This window comes from Eucyclogobius newberryi, unplaced genomic scaffold (assembly GCF_026437365.1).
Source record: "Eucyclogobius newberryi isolate DKJ021-1_F unplaced genomic scaffold, fEucNew1.0.hap1 SCAF_5, whole genome shotgun sequence".
Taxonomy (NCBI): Eukaryota; Metazoa; Chordata; class Actinopteri; order Gobiiformes; family Gobiidae; genus Eucyclogobius; species Eucyclogobius newberryi.
In genome coordinates, this window is record NW_027316167.1 from 9,702,051 (window position 1) to 9,717,817 (window position 15,767).

Genomic DNA, 15,767 nt, shown 5'->3' on the forward strand with positions numbered 1-15,767 from the left:
CGTGACAGTATAATGTCAAAAAAAAGAGCCAAGTCATGATTAAAGTTCATTTCCTGGTAAAACGTCCTGACTGGCGACCGCAGCCAGCACCCGTCGTACTGTTAGCGGTAGCATTTCTCCCTAAATCAGAAGCACATTTGCCATAAACGTTCATTGCTTCCTGCTTCCTCCAGCGTTATCGAGGGAGAAAAACATGTCGAGGATGACTTTTCCATCCTCGCGCCATCTGCAGCTCAGACAAACTCCGCTCCAACTTCTGCTTCGGTGCAGCACATTGAACCGTCAGCGCTGTTCTTTCCACGAGCCAGAGAAAACATCAGACTGTTTACGGAGAGCGGGAAGAAAGATGGGAGACGGCTTATCATCGCGCTGCGATACGCTAATGACAGAAGTTTGTAATGGATGTTCAGGAAAAGGGAAAAGCTTCATCGTGCTTCTTAAAGGGGCGGTGTGCACAGTTTGTGGTGTTTTAGAGCTTGTTTGGCATTACTTTAAAGGCGCATCGTGTTCGTTTTCTGATGAACATGGTGTTTTATTAATGTTATAATGATATATTCAATTCATTTACATTTATAGGGAATATTCCAATCCAACAGTCTTTGTATAACACATTTTATAAACAAGATAAACAAGTCCTGAGACAAGCAGGTTATGGACACTCCACCCGAGAACTTACATGTTACGCCTTTAATCATGTGAAATACTGACTTAATCATATGCAATACTGTCATATTCAGACGCAATAATGTCATATTCATATTCATGTGCAATAATGTCATTCATGTGCAATACTCATACACAATTATGTCATTCATGTGCAATACTCATACACAATAATGTCATATTCATGTGCAATACTCATACGCAATAATGTCATTCATGTGCAATACTCATACACAATTATGTCATTCATGTGCAATACTCATACACAATTATGTCATTCATGTGCAATACTCATACGCAATAATGTCATACACAATTATGTCATTCATGTGCAATACTCATACACAATTATGTCATTCATGTGCAATACTCATACGCAATAATGTCATATTCATGTGCAATACTCATACACAATAATGTCATATTCATGTGCAATACTCATACGCAATAATGTCATATTCATGTGCAATACTCATACACAATAATGTCATATTCATGTGCAATACTCATACACAATAATGTCACATCCATGTGCCTATAACTGCTGTAAATAAGAGTGTTTACTTTTGGCACTATTATTATTATGATTTTTGTCCTATTTTATTGTATTTTTTTATTTTTGTATTTCTATTCCTTATTAAGAATATGAGAGGTTTTGTCTATAGGAGTTTTGTTTATAAGAGCTTTTCTATTAAGAGTGTTTTTTTAAAGCTCCCTATAAGTTTATGTTATTTACTTCTGTACTTACTTGCATTGCAAGACCAAAATTTCCCCAGAGTGTGGACAAATAAAGGCTCAACTTATCTTATCTTAATCTAATTCCAAAAACAAGCTCAAGAACAACAACAAAATGTGCAACGAGACTTTGTGGAAATAAATAAGCGCTACAACAACAAATATATTGACACTTGAATCTGCTGCAGAACATAGTGTAAATAGATGCGTCAATGGAATGAAAATATATCAGTCATTCAAACATGTCCAGGAGCAATTTGAGGAAAAGACTGGAATATAAACTTGCAGAGATCAATAAAAGAGGTTGTTAGTCTGTAATATGTGTTGTTGTTGTTCTTGTTGTTCTTGTTTTTGTTGTTTATGGTGGATATTTTATGACCTAAATAATTGCAGTGCTTGTGATTTGATAATTGCGCTTTCTCAAACTACGATATATTGTGTTTTTATTACATGCTAACAATAGTGTCCCATCCCCACAGCTCCCCTAGTGGTGGAAGTAAAAGTGCAGGTACTTGAGCAAAAAAGACTTATATGAATGAAATAAAGTAATGATTTTAGTTTGCTCAAAGCTGGGGCTTGAACTCAAAACCTTTCACTATGAAGTACTTTTCACTTTTCAGTCATGTTAAAAAATGCAGCGGAGTAGAAAGAAAAGTACAATGCTCTCAAATGAAGTAAAAGTGAAATGCACTGACGTAACAAACAGATACCTAGACATTTTTCCTTTTTTTACTCGGTTATTTTCCACCACTTGAATCACGGTCAAATAAAAACATAATAAAACGACGCGCCCTTGTACCTCTGATCTGGAAACACTGAACTCTCAACTTTCAGGGCTCATTAAACTTTCTCTCCCACAAACCACATGAAAACGACAAAACGCAGTGAAAGATGCTCGTTCAGAATTCTTCCTTTCCGCCATTCGAATTCCTCCAGAGTGTGATTGATGTGGTTCATGATTAGAACCCTCCGTGGAAGGCGGTGCCCGCGGGTGTCCGATCATCAGACGCCCGCCCACATGCTTCACCGCTCCGCCCACGCGCTTTTACCGCTCCGCCACGTGTCGTGCGGTCGTTCCGAGGGTCTCCGGGGGGGAAGCCATTTTTATTACCGATGCTGCATCATCATAATCATAAAGAAAGGGCCATAAAATGCTGAAAACGGTTTCAAGTGCGCCGCGGGGTCGGAATGTCATCGTTTTCAATCGTTTTAATTCCAGCTTTTTCTTGTTTTCTTGTTCATTCTTACTTATTTTAAACCCACTATTTTTCAGCAAACAGCACACTAATGCAGCGGCGAGGTTTAAGGTGAAATACTGCACAAAAGAAAGCGTTTACGAGATGTTGGAAGGACAAATGGCGGCTTAATTGGTCCCAACTGACACATTAAATGCGTGGCAATTAGTACATGTGATTCAAAGCAATTTGTATGCTAATAACCACACAAAAAACACTGACACCGATGTCCTGTGGGAATCAGACTGGGCAGAACTTTCATTTTAAAGGCCCTGTACCTGATTTGGAAGCGTAAAATGCCCAGTATAGTCTCTTTCCTCACACGGATAATGCACCGTGATAAAAGGCACGTCATTGTTCTGATCCAATACCAAAATACTATGGTAAATATTGATTGTATATTGAGACTAATGAGTTTTCTACTGTATTGTATAATGGATGTATAATGGATTATTAAGCGGTTGGAGGCTTTTATTATTTTAGCACCAAATCAGTTCGAACAGATCTTAAAAAAAACAATGTGAATATAAAGATTCAAAAATGAGCTCAAATTTAAACAATATTTGCGCATGAGAAGTTATATTTTTCGATAGCCAAGTCAGAATGAATATATTTATATTATTTCATCCATCCATCATTAATTAAAAAGCATATTGGCAATATAATATAATTTGATCCTACCTTTTTTTAATGGTAATAATGTAACTTTTGATAGTAGCAGCACATCATCGATTCAAAATTCATAAAACGTTTGTACAAACTCAAATACATACATACGAAAGAGAATCATTTATTTCTTAATTTATTTTGGCAATGAACTGAATATTATAGACTGTTGAATCAATATATCTGAAGGAACAGGCAATAAGAAGCAAAACTGGATTTCCATAGCATTATTTCATGGAAGAAAAGATTATTAATGATTATTAAATGACAGATATTTCCGGTTGTTTATCGTGCGTCATCTTGAATTGTCCAGGAGATTCCCAGACGTAGTTTACATGTAAAACAGGTTTGAAAATCCCTCCACAGCAACAACAACTGTAGCTTAAACAAATTCATTATTTCTTCCCCATTCGTCCCTCGCGGCAGTTTCCCCCCGTCGTCCACGCCGATTCTTTTTACGGAAACAAAATAGAATTGGAACGCCCGGTCTCCGTCGCAAACATCTCAATCACTCAAATGCCCCGGGGTCTTTTCCCATTAGTTTGGACATCGCACTTCTCCACCAGAGTGCAGAGGAGCAGTTGTAAGCTGTCACGGCCGTTCTTCGAGTCCAACCAGAACACCGTCTGAATCACATCGGCGTCACGTGCCATTTCAAGCGCCTCCATTTTCTCTGCCCTGTTCTGTCAGACGGTGAGAACCCCGGGGGGGGGGGGGATGACTGTTTGTGCTGAGACGTGCATCTGAAGTGAAGCGCACTCCGGTTGACTCCGCTCCGGGGGAATTCGCGACGGGCCCGATTCTCCTGCCTCCGACGGCACGACTTTCACCGACTCATTAGAAGAGTCGCTTCGTGCGCGTGCGCCGAATCCCCCTCGGGTAGCGCCGTTCTCACGTTTTGCTGCCATTTCGCGCGCTGTCCAGCCGATCGGGGTGTAATTTGGTCGAAGAACGGTGTGTGAATCGTGCAGGATTAAAGGGAACATCTTGAGGAAGGTTTGTCTTATCTGAGTTAACAATAAGGGATAAGCTGAAATGTCATATTGATTTGGTTTCCCATCCTTTGGCGCAATGGCGTTCTTCTCTTCCCTATTATCTAAGTGAGTGGCTAGCAAACTTGCCGTGGATAGAATTTGATTCCTGGGCTAAGTGTAACCTTTCTGTGTGGAGTTTGCACGTTATCCTCGTCCGGGTGAGGATTGTGACTTCATGACGTCGCCCTTACAAATGATCTGATCTGGAAAGAAGCTCAAAAGCACGATGCGATTGACACGAACTTGACGAGGTCGAATGTAGAGGAGACATTTTTAAACAGAGACAATAAAGTGTGTCGTATGTATTTGTAGCACAGGTAAATTATGTTGTATTATGTTATGTTGTATTCCTTTTATAGGTTTGTATAGTCAAACGATCTTCAGATTGAAAATGACTTCCGGTTGGCAGTTGATTCGTTTCATGACCGTTTTGTCCCAGCGTTCCCTATTTTGACCGTGGATGTGTTGGCGACCCAATCGTCATTCTCCTTCCTGAGAAACTACAGTCTCTTACGGAAAAAATAGGATTATTCACAGTAAAGCTGCAACAATTGTGACTAGTTGACCTAAAAACCCTAATCGTTTTTTGATATACGTAATTGTTATACTTCACAGACTCCCATATGAAAATACTGTTTACTTTGTCCACTTGTCAAGTTATTATTTCTATTTGAGTTTTTAAATAAGTTGTTTACCAAATAAAGGTTGAAATACAGTGACAAATAAGGCATATTACTGATTCAAACACAAATATGTTTTAAATCGTGGACTAACTGACTTCTTAAATAATAAATGAATATGCCCTTCAAATTCACACAATGTACTTTCTAAGACCTAATATCTTAGAAGGCCCCTGGGGACCCCTGGGAATGTTTGACGACTCAAATGTTTCTATTTTCTGTTATTAACCCCTTCTAGACACGACTTCCTCGTGGTGGGTGATATTTGAGTCCCCTGATAACGAATGACAGACAATACTATGACAAGCCAATAGAACTGTGTTAAAACATTGTCTTTAAACACATCAGTTGAGGTTTGATTATCAGACAAATGAGAAATGTCTGTAAAATGAATCACAAAAGTGCAGAGAACAGTTCACAGCATAACTTTTCATTGCATTTTTAACTGTAAACAATGTACTCAATATTCAAAGTTTGCATATCTTTGAAAAATGTGTCGTTATATTATCAAAATGTCTGTATATTGCCGCCTCGACCTGTTTTACACCGAAGAGCTAAAGTTCCCTCAAAGCTTCATGTTCCCGTTATAACTTGTCATCAGTAATAAGTGGACAGTCAATCGGAAAAGAATTGCCATATTTAGTCATGCGTAATCCGACATATGGAGAAGGCTTGATGTTTGCTGTGATTTTGCTCGTGACTTTCGCATGTTTGTGGTGGTGTTTTCGACTCCCCAGCCTGTTGACATGGCAACCCAGACCCCACACTCTAGCGCGCCCTGTTCGGAAATCAATACATGGACAAGACGCTGAAAACGATGGAGCGGCTGAACGAGGAGAGCGGGACGCAGGAGATCGAGGAAGGCTGGAGTGAGCCGCAAAGGAGGTGGAAGCACAGGAACCAGGACGGGACGACCCAGATCGCTGCCGAAATTATGCCTGTACTGGCCTGATGTACTGGGCTGAGCGAGGTGGAGGCGGGACGCGAGGGAGACGAGAGCGCCAAAGATCCACAGAGAGCGGCCCGATCCCACTCGCGGGAGGAGCACCGCGGCAACGGCAGGGCAGGGAGACCCGGGGGTGCTAAAAAACAGCATATCGAAAACGCAGCGGCAGGGTGTAAGAAGTACCCCAAACATCCAGCTGATCGTGCCCGGTGTCTCTTTGTACGCTGACATGGACCACCGCCCCACGTGCCCCGCCTCCCTGTCACCTCTAAGATGTCTATGCTTATTGTTGACGTGTGCAGTTTGCAGATAGCGTGCTGATATGGGAAAGAATCAATCTAAAAGTGATGTGTCCATCCCGGAGACGCCTGTCGTGCTGCAATGTCAAATAAATATGGGAAAGAGTGTCTGGAATGCTATGTATGTGGTCTGTAATTTCTTTGTGATTTTAATGCATTTTTCCTGTTGTGAAGCACTTTGAATTGCCTTGTGTATGAAATGTGATCTACAAATAAACTTGCCTCGCCTTGCCCACTTTTACCAATAGTTTTAACTGACTTTTTCTGTTTCTTTTTAAACATTTCTAATTGTAATAAACCTTAATTTTAACGGATTGCATCTTATTTGGTTGTACCCGCGAGCCCCTAACGGGAGCAAGCGGTAGAAAATGAAATAAATGAATGAAGAACTGCTTTAATTAGGTATAACTAACATTGTTCCACTCATTCGGCCGACACCTTTAAACCACAGTAGTCTCAAAAGCCCCACAATTACACATGTGCGTACAGTCTAATCATTTCCAAGCATGTGTCATGTTGCACAAATACTTTTCAACCAAATGAAAAAGACATACATTAACTATAAGAATGCCCATTTCTTTACACAAACATATAAAACGGAGCAGTGTCGGCTGGTGACGAAACAGTTCAGTTATTGAAAGTTCTGGTACAAAAGCCGAGCCGGGGCGTCTTCAGTACTTTAGCTCTTAAAAGCCTCACATTCAGACGGCACACGGCACGGAGACACTGAGCCTCGTTATGCCAAGCCAGCGCCTACTTCCATCCATTTAACAAATCTATTAGAGAACACGGCGCTGCACGCAGAGAAGAGCAGCGATTGTGAAGAGGCAAATGTGACAAATAGACTCCGATCGGGATGAGTCATGATTCACTAGGCACGGCGCTCGCCTGGTGCAGCATAATGTGCCAACCCAGTCTCCCACTCCCACGGGCGCCACCCGAGGATTTGTACTGTAGTTTTAGAGATGTTCTGATCACTATATTATACTCTGTAGTTGTCCGCCTGGGATTATGGGCGGATGGAACTAACCGCAGAATCAAAAAAGCATAGTATATTTTGTGAATATTGACAAATAGATTTATTCCAGACTATTCCTAAGTGTATACAAGAGGTGGGAAACATATAATTAGAAGGGGGGAAAAATTAGGATATTGAGTTTGTTACTATTAAAAATTACCTTTTAAAAAGATGGTGTAATATCCAAACATGAGACGAAAGTGATATTTATGCCTTTTTGTGGTTCATTTGATGGTTCATTCCATTTTATGCTTGATTTGAACATGAACCAAGACATTTACAGGCACATTTTAGCACATTCCTAATTGTTCCTTATTGCTATCAATACAAGGCAAAAATATATCAACATATTAACTTTTTACATATCACCCACTCCTAATTCAGACCGCGGCATCAAATTCGTGCCGGACGCTCTGGTTGGACGCTGGTACATTCGACGGCAGACGCTCTGGTCTCTCGGTGCGATGGTAGAACAGGTGGAGAAAGTGGCTTTGGTGTATTTGCTTTACAAAGTCTAAAAACAGAGGCTCGTGGCTTCTCTGAGACCATCAGATACTTCAGACGTGAGCAGAGTTTACTGAATATCATCATTTGCTCCAAGACACATCTGGATGATTTATTTTTACCGGTTCAGGGTTTGTTCTTCCGGATCATGAAGTACTTTGGTGCGTCACTGGAGTATAAACTTTGATTGTTTGGCAAAAGCTCAGCTTTGTTTAACGTCTGCCTCGGCCTGGAAGCCCTCAGGTTCAAAAATGTCACATAATAAACCATAACATGTCATCTTGAAATATTCTCGCTGCCTCATGTCTTTGATGCAGATACGGAGGGCACTATATTATGTGGGAGTGCGTGTGCGGCGGAATACGTAATGGGCTGACAGAGCTGCCTGATTTCCTGTCTGGGCCCTAAAAGCAGCGGGGGTCTTTTCCTGTCCTTATTCTGGAGCCCACCTGGGGAGCCCACACAGCCCCATCACATGTTCACTGACTACAGCTGTGCACGAGGAGCTACAGGAGAACGGGTCCACGCCGCGCTCCTTGGGTCGAGATAAGCTGCAGTAGTATTAATACGCTGCGGTGTGAGCGGGTCTGACCTCCGCGGCGCTCAACCCACATTCACAGGAAAGTGGAGCAGTTGGACTTTAAATGGGGTTAAGATGGAGAAAATAGCCACAAATTAGTAAAAAATTGGATCTGAGTGTTTGAAGTGCAATGGCAGTTGAGCCAGTTTACACTTAAATAACAGAAAAGCGTGTTTGAATTAAGCAGTTCTGAAATAAACCTTTGTATGAAAACAAAATATTGACATAAAGTTGCAAGTGAAATACTTTGTAGATTACTGTAAAGACGACAAGGGATTTCAAAAAGCCCAATATAGATAACAAAGGACTATATGTTAAGTATAAGTGCAGAGCATGATTTAGAGTCATTCCACTGCTGATAGATATTAAATATGTAACATGACTTCACTGGGACCTAATGTTCCATGTTTTTCCCTGTGAAAAACTGATTCTACCAGTTTATCCAGTTTAAAATCTGGATTTTCAACAACACAAAGCATGAAGGACAGAGACAACACACACTTGCCGGTTTCAGTAACTAGGGACAACGGGACGTGTCACGTGATCGAACGGTCAGTCTAATGAAAAGACGAGTGGAATCGGCTTCTTTTCCCATGTGTTCTTCACAGCCATAATGAAATGTGTGATATAAGGCCACAGGAGCCGTGTGAGCAGGAGGTGAACCTGTTCATCCTGTTCCTGCGTCAATTCTGAGGATATAGACAAAAGTTTGCACAAACTCCGTGATGGAGTCATCCGTACTTTTTCCACAGTTTAAAAGTTGTCACTAGGCAACAGTTGCCTGGCAGTAACTGGATGTTAAGATCGGCTGTTGTAAAGATGATCCAAAGCGACAGTTGCAATACAGTCTGAATGATGGTGACAGAGCAGAATCACACTGATCCCACAGACATTACTCAGGCCACGCCTCCTCCAGCACAGGGAGGGGCAAATCCTGCCAAAAATCAGGGTAAATATTCTCTAGTGTTCAGAAGGCAAAAAGAATCCACATTATGAACAAAATAAAACATACACAAGACATTTAAAGGCACAGTGTGTAACTGTCTTGAGGTAGAAAGTCGACTGCATAACTCCACAAAGATCGAAAGTTCAAACCAAACTTCAAAACATTCTCCATACAGACATTTTCATGCCATATTGTGGAATATTACAGCCAAACGAACTACATTTCCATGGAAACAAGCAGGAAGAGTACGGTATTATCCGGACTATAAGTTGCACCTTTTTTCCTAGTTTTGACCGGGGTGCGACTTATACTTATATTTATACTTATATACTTATACTCCGCAGCAACTTATATGTGATATTATTTGTTATTTTCACACTTGCAACTGCATTTCATACTCCAGTGCAACTTATATATGTTTTTTTCTTCTCTATTATGCATTTTTTAGCGACTTATACTCGGGAAAATACGGTACATTTTGCAGCGAAACAACTCCTTTCACTTTAAGGACACCATTTTTTAGTGCAATAAAATCATCCAAAACGGAAAGAAAGTTACGTACTGTGCCTTTAAACCTCACATCAGAACTCACAATTCTTATACTTATTGCTTTGTTTCTAAATTCAACGAGAATCCATCGAAACGCACTAAACGCTCTCCACAGCAACAACAACAACATTCCTCGAAATAACTTTTGAATCCGCAAATCGACAACAAAGACGCTCAATCCTCCCGTGCGCCGCTCCACAAACACGACTTCCTACTGCGTGCAACCCTAATGAGTACTTTCCTACTTCCACACCCCGCTACTTCAAATACGACCCCTCAGTACATCTCTGACACACTTCCGCTCGTCTCTGTAAACACCGCTTTGATCAGGCCATTTCCCCGCCCGCCCGATCGTATCTCGCAACGCGGCGGTCGCCACGTAAGCACTCGGTCGGGGACGTCTCTCACAGCGTAACCACGGCGTCCTACCTCGAGTGTTGGTCGCCATGTCCGCCACTCTCTGAAAGGCGTCCAGGAAGGCCACGGCGGCGAGGACAGTGGTTCTGGACACACGGAACAGACACATGTAAGCGGTCGTGTGGTAGTTGTACTTTTTACACATAGCGAGTACAGAGAATATATACGATTACGCAACGTGTTGAGTGGAGGAGACACTTACCGGAGCTGTGAGTGTAGCTTGGTGGCCTTGGCGCTGAAGTCCTCCCATACAGGATAGGAGCACTAGAAACACAGCACAAAGAGGTTTGATTAATGATTTTGTGTGATATTATGGATTATTTTCTGTTGCCACGTGTAAGAGGGAGAGGAAAGTGTTAGTTTCTGGGGACGTGGGTGAAGACGGGGGAAATTTGACAGTATTGACAACAAAATACAGTATTTTCCGGACTATAAGTTGCAACTTTTTTCATAGTTTTGGCCGGGGTGAAACTTATACTTATATTTATACTTATACTTATACTCCGGAGCAACTTATATGTGAAATTATTTGTTATTTTCACACTTGCAAACGTATTTCATACTTCGGTACAACTTAATTATGTTTTTTTCTTCTCTATTATGCATTTTTTGGCTGGTGCGACTTATAGTGTGGAAAATAGAGTACATAACATTTGGACATTTGATGATTTATCTGTATTTTCATTGGCCTTTAAACATGCTCTCGAGTACATGTTTCAGCACAAAATGAGTCTGAATACGATTTAAATACTCAAAAAAAGCGCAAAAACAACCTCTGCACTTCAAAAAGATGGCAAATTTGGAGTGTTTTTTGAGGCTCAGAGGGGAGAGGACCCACTCAGCAAGATTAGAAAAGCTAAATACAAATCCAATGTGTTTTTGATGATGAAACAATGTTAAAACATGATTAAAAGCTTAAAAAAAGTCAATTAATACGTGTTCTTTAAATCCTTTTTTTAATAAACTGCAAATAATAAGTTCATAGTAACAAATATTAGCTTAAAATATAAACTTGTGAAGCTGTTTAAGTGAGCTGTTACTTTCACTTTAGGTTTGGTGCTTTAAGACTATTTATTTGTTTATTTGTTTAAATGGATCCATTGGCTGAAAGCAGTCTTCCCGGGTCCATTACAATTAAAAACAGGTTACATTACAGTAACATAGTTTTTGATCATTCCACTTCATTATAATTCATTACAGCAACAATTTAACAGTTTTTCTGCAAATTATGTTAGATTTCAGTCCATAATAGTGTACAGCAAGTCTTAAATATCTAACACGTGACTCTTTAGGTTAATTTTGAATGATTGTTTATTTTTGAATTGCATAAACTTAACAGGAATGCGGTTCCAAATGGGTATTCCTTATTGCTTATGAACAGAATTACACTAAACAATTTTATTCAACGTAAAAAACAGCATTTTTAAGGTCATTGTGTTGTATTTCAAGACTAGACATTCACCATCCAATTTGCAGCAGGAAGAGAAAAAAAAAAGATAGACATATATATTGATAGTTCTTGATAAATACCAAAAAATTAAACTACATTTTTTGCCAAATCTTCTTTGTGCGCGCTTTGTTCTGCCTCTAGACATCCATACATCAATAATACATTTCCGTATCACTCTAAGCTCGACATAAATCAAATTCCATATTCCCCTAAAACACGGCCCCTCCCCCTGCACCAGCGCACCCTCAACCATCACCCTCTGCTCCTTTTATTCCCCTGCACACCCCCCACTTCACATTCAGCGGCGCCGTCTCCCCCAAAATATGATCTACGTCTCTGCTCCCCAAGTGCTCATCTATCTCCCCCACACAAACACCGACGTGTGAGGAGGGGCTTCTGGCAGCTCCAGCGGCATCAAAGGATCCACAGCAGCCATCGTTATGGGGGTGTGTCTCCGGTGGATGTGTCCCCCTGTCCCGCACCCCGTGCACCCACACCCCGCGCAACCACACCCCGTGCACCCACACCCCGCGCACCCACACCCCGCGCACCCACACCCCGTGCACCCCATTACACTTGATCCAGGTTAACCCCTCGCACTGTTAAATGGCTTGTATAAGAGGGGTGAGGGGACGGATGTGTGCATGTGTTTTGGTGTTTATTGCTCAAAGTAAAGAACAAACTGGGTAAAAAGAATATATATATATATATATATATATATATATATGAATATATATATGAAGAATAGAATAGACTTTAAATTAATAGACTTTAAAGCAGCTCTGCTTGTGTACAAGTCTCTCCATGGCTTAGCACCAAAGTACATCTCAGACATGTTAGTGCCTCCTGCTGGTGCCAGAGTCAGGACTAAACATGGACCGGCCTCCTGCTGGTGCCAGAGTCAGGACTAAACATGGACTTGGAAATGCAATTTATGTTTTTGTGTAATTTATCAATTTGATTTCAACCAAATACAGTAATCAAAAGACAAAACTATAAATCAATATGTCATACCACTTTTAAAATATATATATATATATATATTTATATGGTCAATAGTGAGTGTTATTCCTTAATACAGTCTCTCATTATGTGAACATATATGTAAATACAACAGAAGATGCTGGTGGAAAGATGATCATTATAATTTGGGGAAAGCCCGTGCTCGTCCCGCTGGCACAGACACTAACAGACTGTTCCTCTTTCATCATGCCTGGGTAACACGCCCTCGTATCACAGTCCGATTTCCCCCTGGCACCGACCCACCCGTGCCCCCTCCCCCTGCCCCCTCTGTGCCCGCCCCCCCTCCCCCCGTTTGAAGTGTCCTGTGATGCTGCGGCAGTGCGGATGGGAGATAAGCGGCGACGCCCTCCTCCACACACACACACACACACACACACACAGACTTAGGACTTGATTAGCCTGTTTTGGTGAATCCTGATCCTGCGGGGTCTTCTGAGGCCGAGGTTGAGAACGTTACAGTGCACGAGTGGCGGCGGAGGCGGGCGCGGCAGATGGTTGGCTGATGGGGCGCGAGGCAGCGGTTCACGTAATTGCTTTTAAATCGCAATATTATATAGAAGTCTCAGCGAAATGTGTTTTATGAATGTGTTTTGCACAGGCTTTGGGGCAACATTCCCATATCCATTTAATGCAGTTCATTAAGGACCGCGTGAAATCAAATATAGACTCGAGTATATTATGTAAGGTCTGTCATGATCATGGATTTTTTGTTCATTTGGCCAAAGGATGCAGCTGAATTCTATATATGTATTACAGATCAAGAAAAGAACATCGGAGTACAAAGTGAGTTCAGAGCAGTGGGCGAGTGCCAGGGGGATTGTCAGAGAATGAAGACGACAAAAACATGCATTAATCATTCTAAATGCAACTTTGAGAGCGGAAATGCTGAAGCAAAACAGTTATAACATGTTTAAAAAGTTGATTTTGCATCGTACGAAACAGATGCTTGGGGCAGTTTAGGTACATACAGTTGTTTTATAGAAGTTTTGATGGTAATGAAGTTTAATTAAAACACAGGATTGGTCAAAATGTACAATTCATTACTAATATGCGCATATGGGACAATATTTAAACTGTATGGATTTATATGTATATGTAGTAAATCAACCTCGGTCTAGAAATACTTACATACAGCACAGCTACATATTTGAATACACGCTTTAGACTTTGGTCCAGTTAGTTTGGTAAATACAGCGATCATGAATTGAACTGTACAAACTGTAAAGTACAGAGGTGAATATAGAGTGAATATGTTGAAACTCAAATAATACACGAGGCCGACACAGTCTATGTGTCATGTAAGTGGGGCGTCTGAAATGTTACGAGATGGCACAATGAAAGGTCAGTCAAACGTGAACCGTAACATTATACCAGGGCCTGAAATACTGTACGTTTTCTTTACTTGCGTCATTGAAAGTGACCATGACCCTTATTTCTAATTAAAAAGCAGCTGTCAATAAGAAATAATATGGTTTGACGAGATACAGTTAAAACTAAATGATTATTATTATTATTATTTTTATTTTATTATTATTTTATTTTATGCGTGCCCTATTTGATATATTTTGCTATTATTACCATATTTTTCATTTATGTATGTTGCATTTTTTTATTTTATCAGTATTTTTATATTTATTTATGCATGCCTTATTTGATACATTTTGCCATTATTACTCTTCATTCATCTATGTCGCACCTTAACGCCAACGCAAGTTCCCAGTCCATGACTTTTGTTCACTGACAATGGAAACAAACCCTTTTCTGATTCTGATGTAAATGTTACACGTTGCGACTCGGACTTTGGCTGTGCCCGTCTCTTCCAAAACACTTTTTTTTTTAAACGTTCTAGTCTTAAAAAGTTTGCAAAAAATGTACAATAATTTCTGCACTTAAGGCTGGGCTTTGTTCCAACAGAATCTTGTGATAACACCACACGTTTAGTACAATTAGCACACTGTCAAATTTGAATATTACCGTATTTTCCGCACTTTAAGGCGCACTTAAAAGCCTTTAATATTCAAAAAAAAAGATAGTACGCCTTATATATGGATGACTTTTTGGTTGCGCTTACTGACCTCGAAGCGATTTTGTGTGGTACACGTTTTATATATGAAAAATTATCGAAAATAGACCATTCATTGACAGTGCTCCTTATGATCCAGTGCCCCTTCTAGTGCGATCTTGTGATAACACCATATGTTTAGTACAATTAGCATACTGTGAAATCTGAATATTACCGTATTTTCCACACTATAAGGCGCACTTAAAAATCTTGAATTTTCTCAAAAAAACAACAGTGCACCTTATATATGGATGACCTCTGGTTGCGCTTACTGACCTTGACGCGATTTTGTGTGGTACACGTTTTAATGCGCCTTATATATGAAAAATGATCGAAAATAGACAGTGCGCCTCATAGTGCGGAAAATACGGTACATAACAACAAGCTATTTAAGACAAACTTGCATAGCCTTTTTTCCATAAACGACTGTGAGCCTGACTGACTTTTTAATGTGCGTTTATCTCCGCCACAGTGACCAGAACGGGCCTGCGATTACGGACTTGAAAAGCCAGTGGCCGAGGGGTGAACGCAGTGTGAAGAGAGAGGGAATGTGTGAGAATAAGCTGCGTACCATTACATCACCACTTCCTGTGTCAGAGCGAGGCGCATCGGCACGCACGATTACTCCCGTGTACACACCGCAGCCACGAGCGCCGCAAACATATCACGCATTCGACGTCGAGGAACGGAACAACACGCCCCGAAGAGGTGGAAGAATGATTTACGCAAGAGATGGCAGTCACACAACTGACTGCCATCGACTTATGATAGAGCTGTGTTCTCGTGGTAAACGTCCCTGGGGTTGTATTACGTTTCATTCATGGATTTTTAAGAAACGTTTTTTTTTTGCTTGGGTAATTTTCTGAATTGATCAAATGCTCAAGGTCAACTTAAATGTAATTGGAATCCAGAAGAACTCCTGAAGTTCTAATAAAAAGTGGGAGATGTGTAGAAGAATTG

General features: G+C 40.7%; 1 protein-coding gene across 2 annotated transcripts in view; it reads right to left on the reverse strand.

Moving 5' to 3' along the window:
* Nucleotides 1-15,767, reverse strand: part of mtss1lb (MTSS I-BAR domain containing 2b) — an 87,610-nt gene that overhangs the window by 50,521 nt on the left and 21,322 nt on the right. For both annotated transcript variants that reach the window (XM_072464990.1, XM_072464989.1), the window contains exons 2-3: nt 10,475-10,536; nt 10,285-10,358 (exon numbers count right to left, since the gene is read on the reverse strand). In XM_072464990.1, the coding sequence (XP_072321091.1) occupies nt 10,285-10,358; nt 10,475-10,536 (136 nt within the window). The remainder of the gene's footprint in view (nt 1-10,284; nt 10,359-10,474; nt 10,537-15,767) is intronic.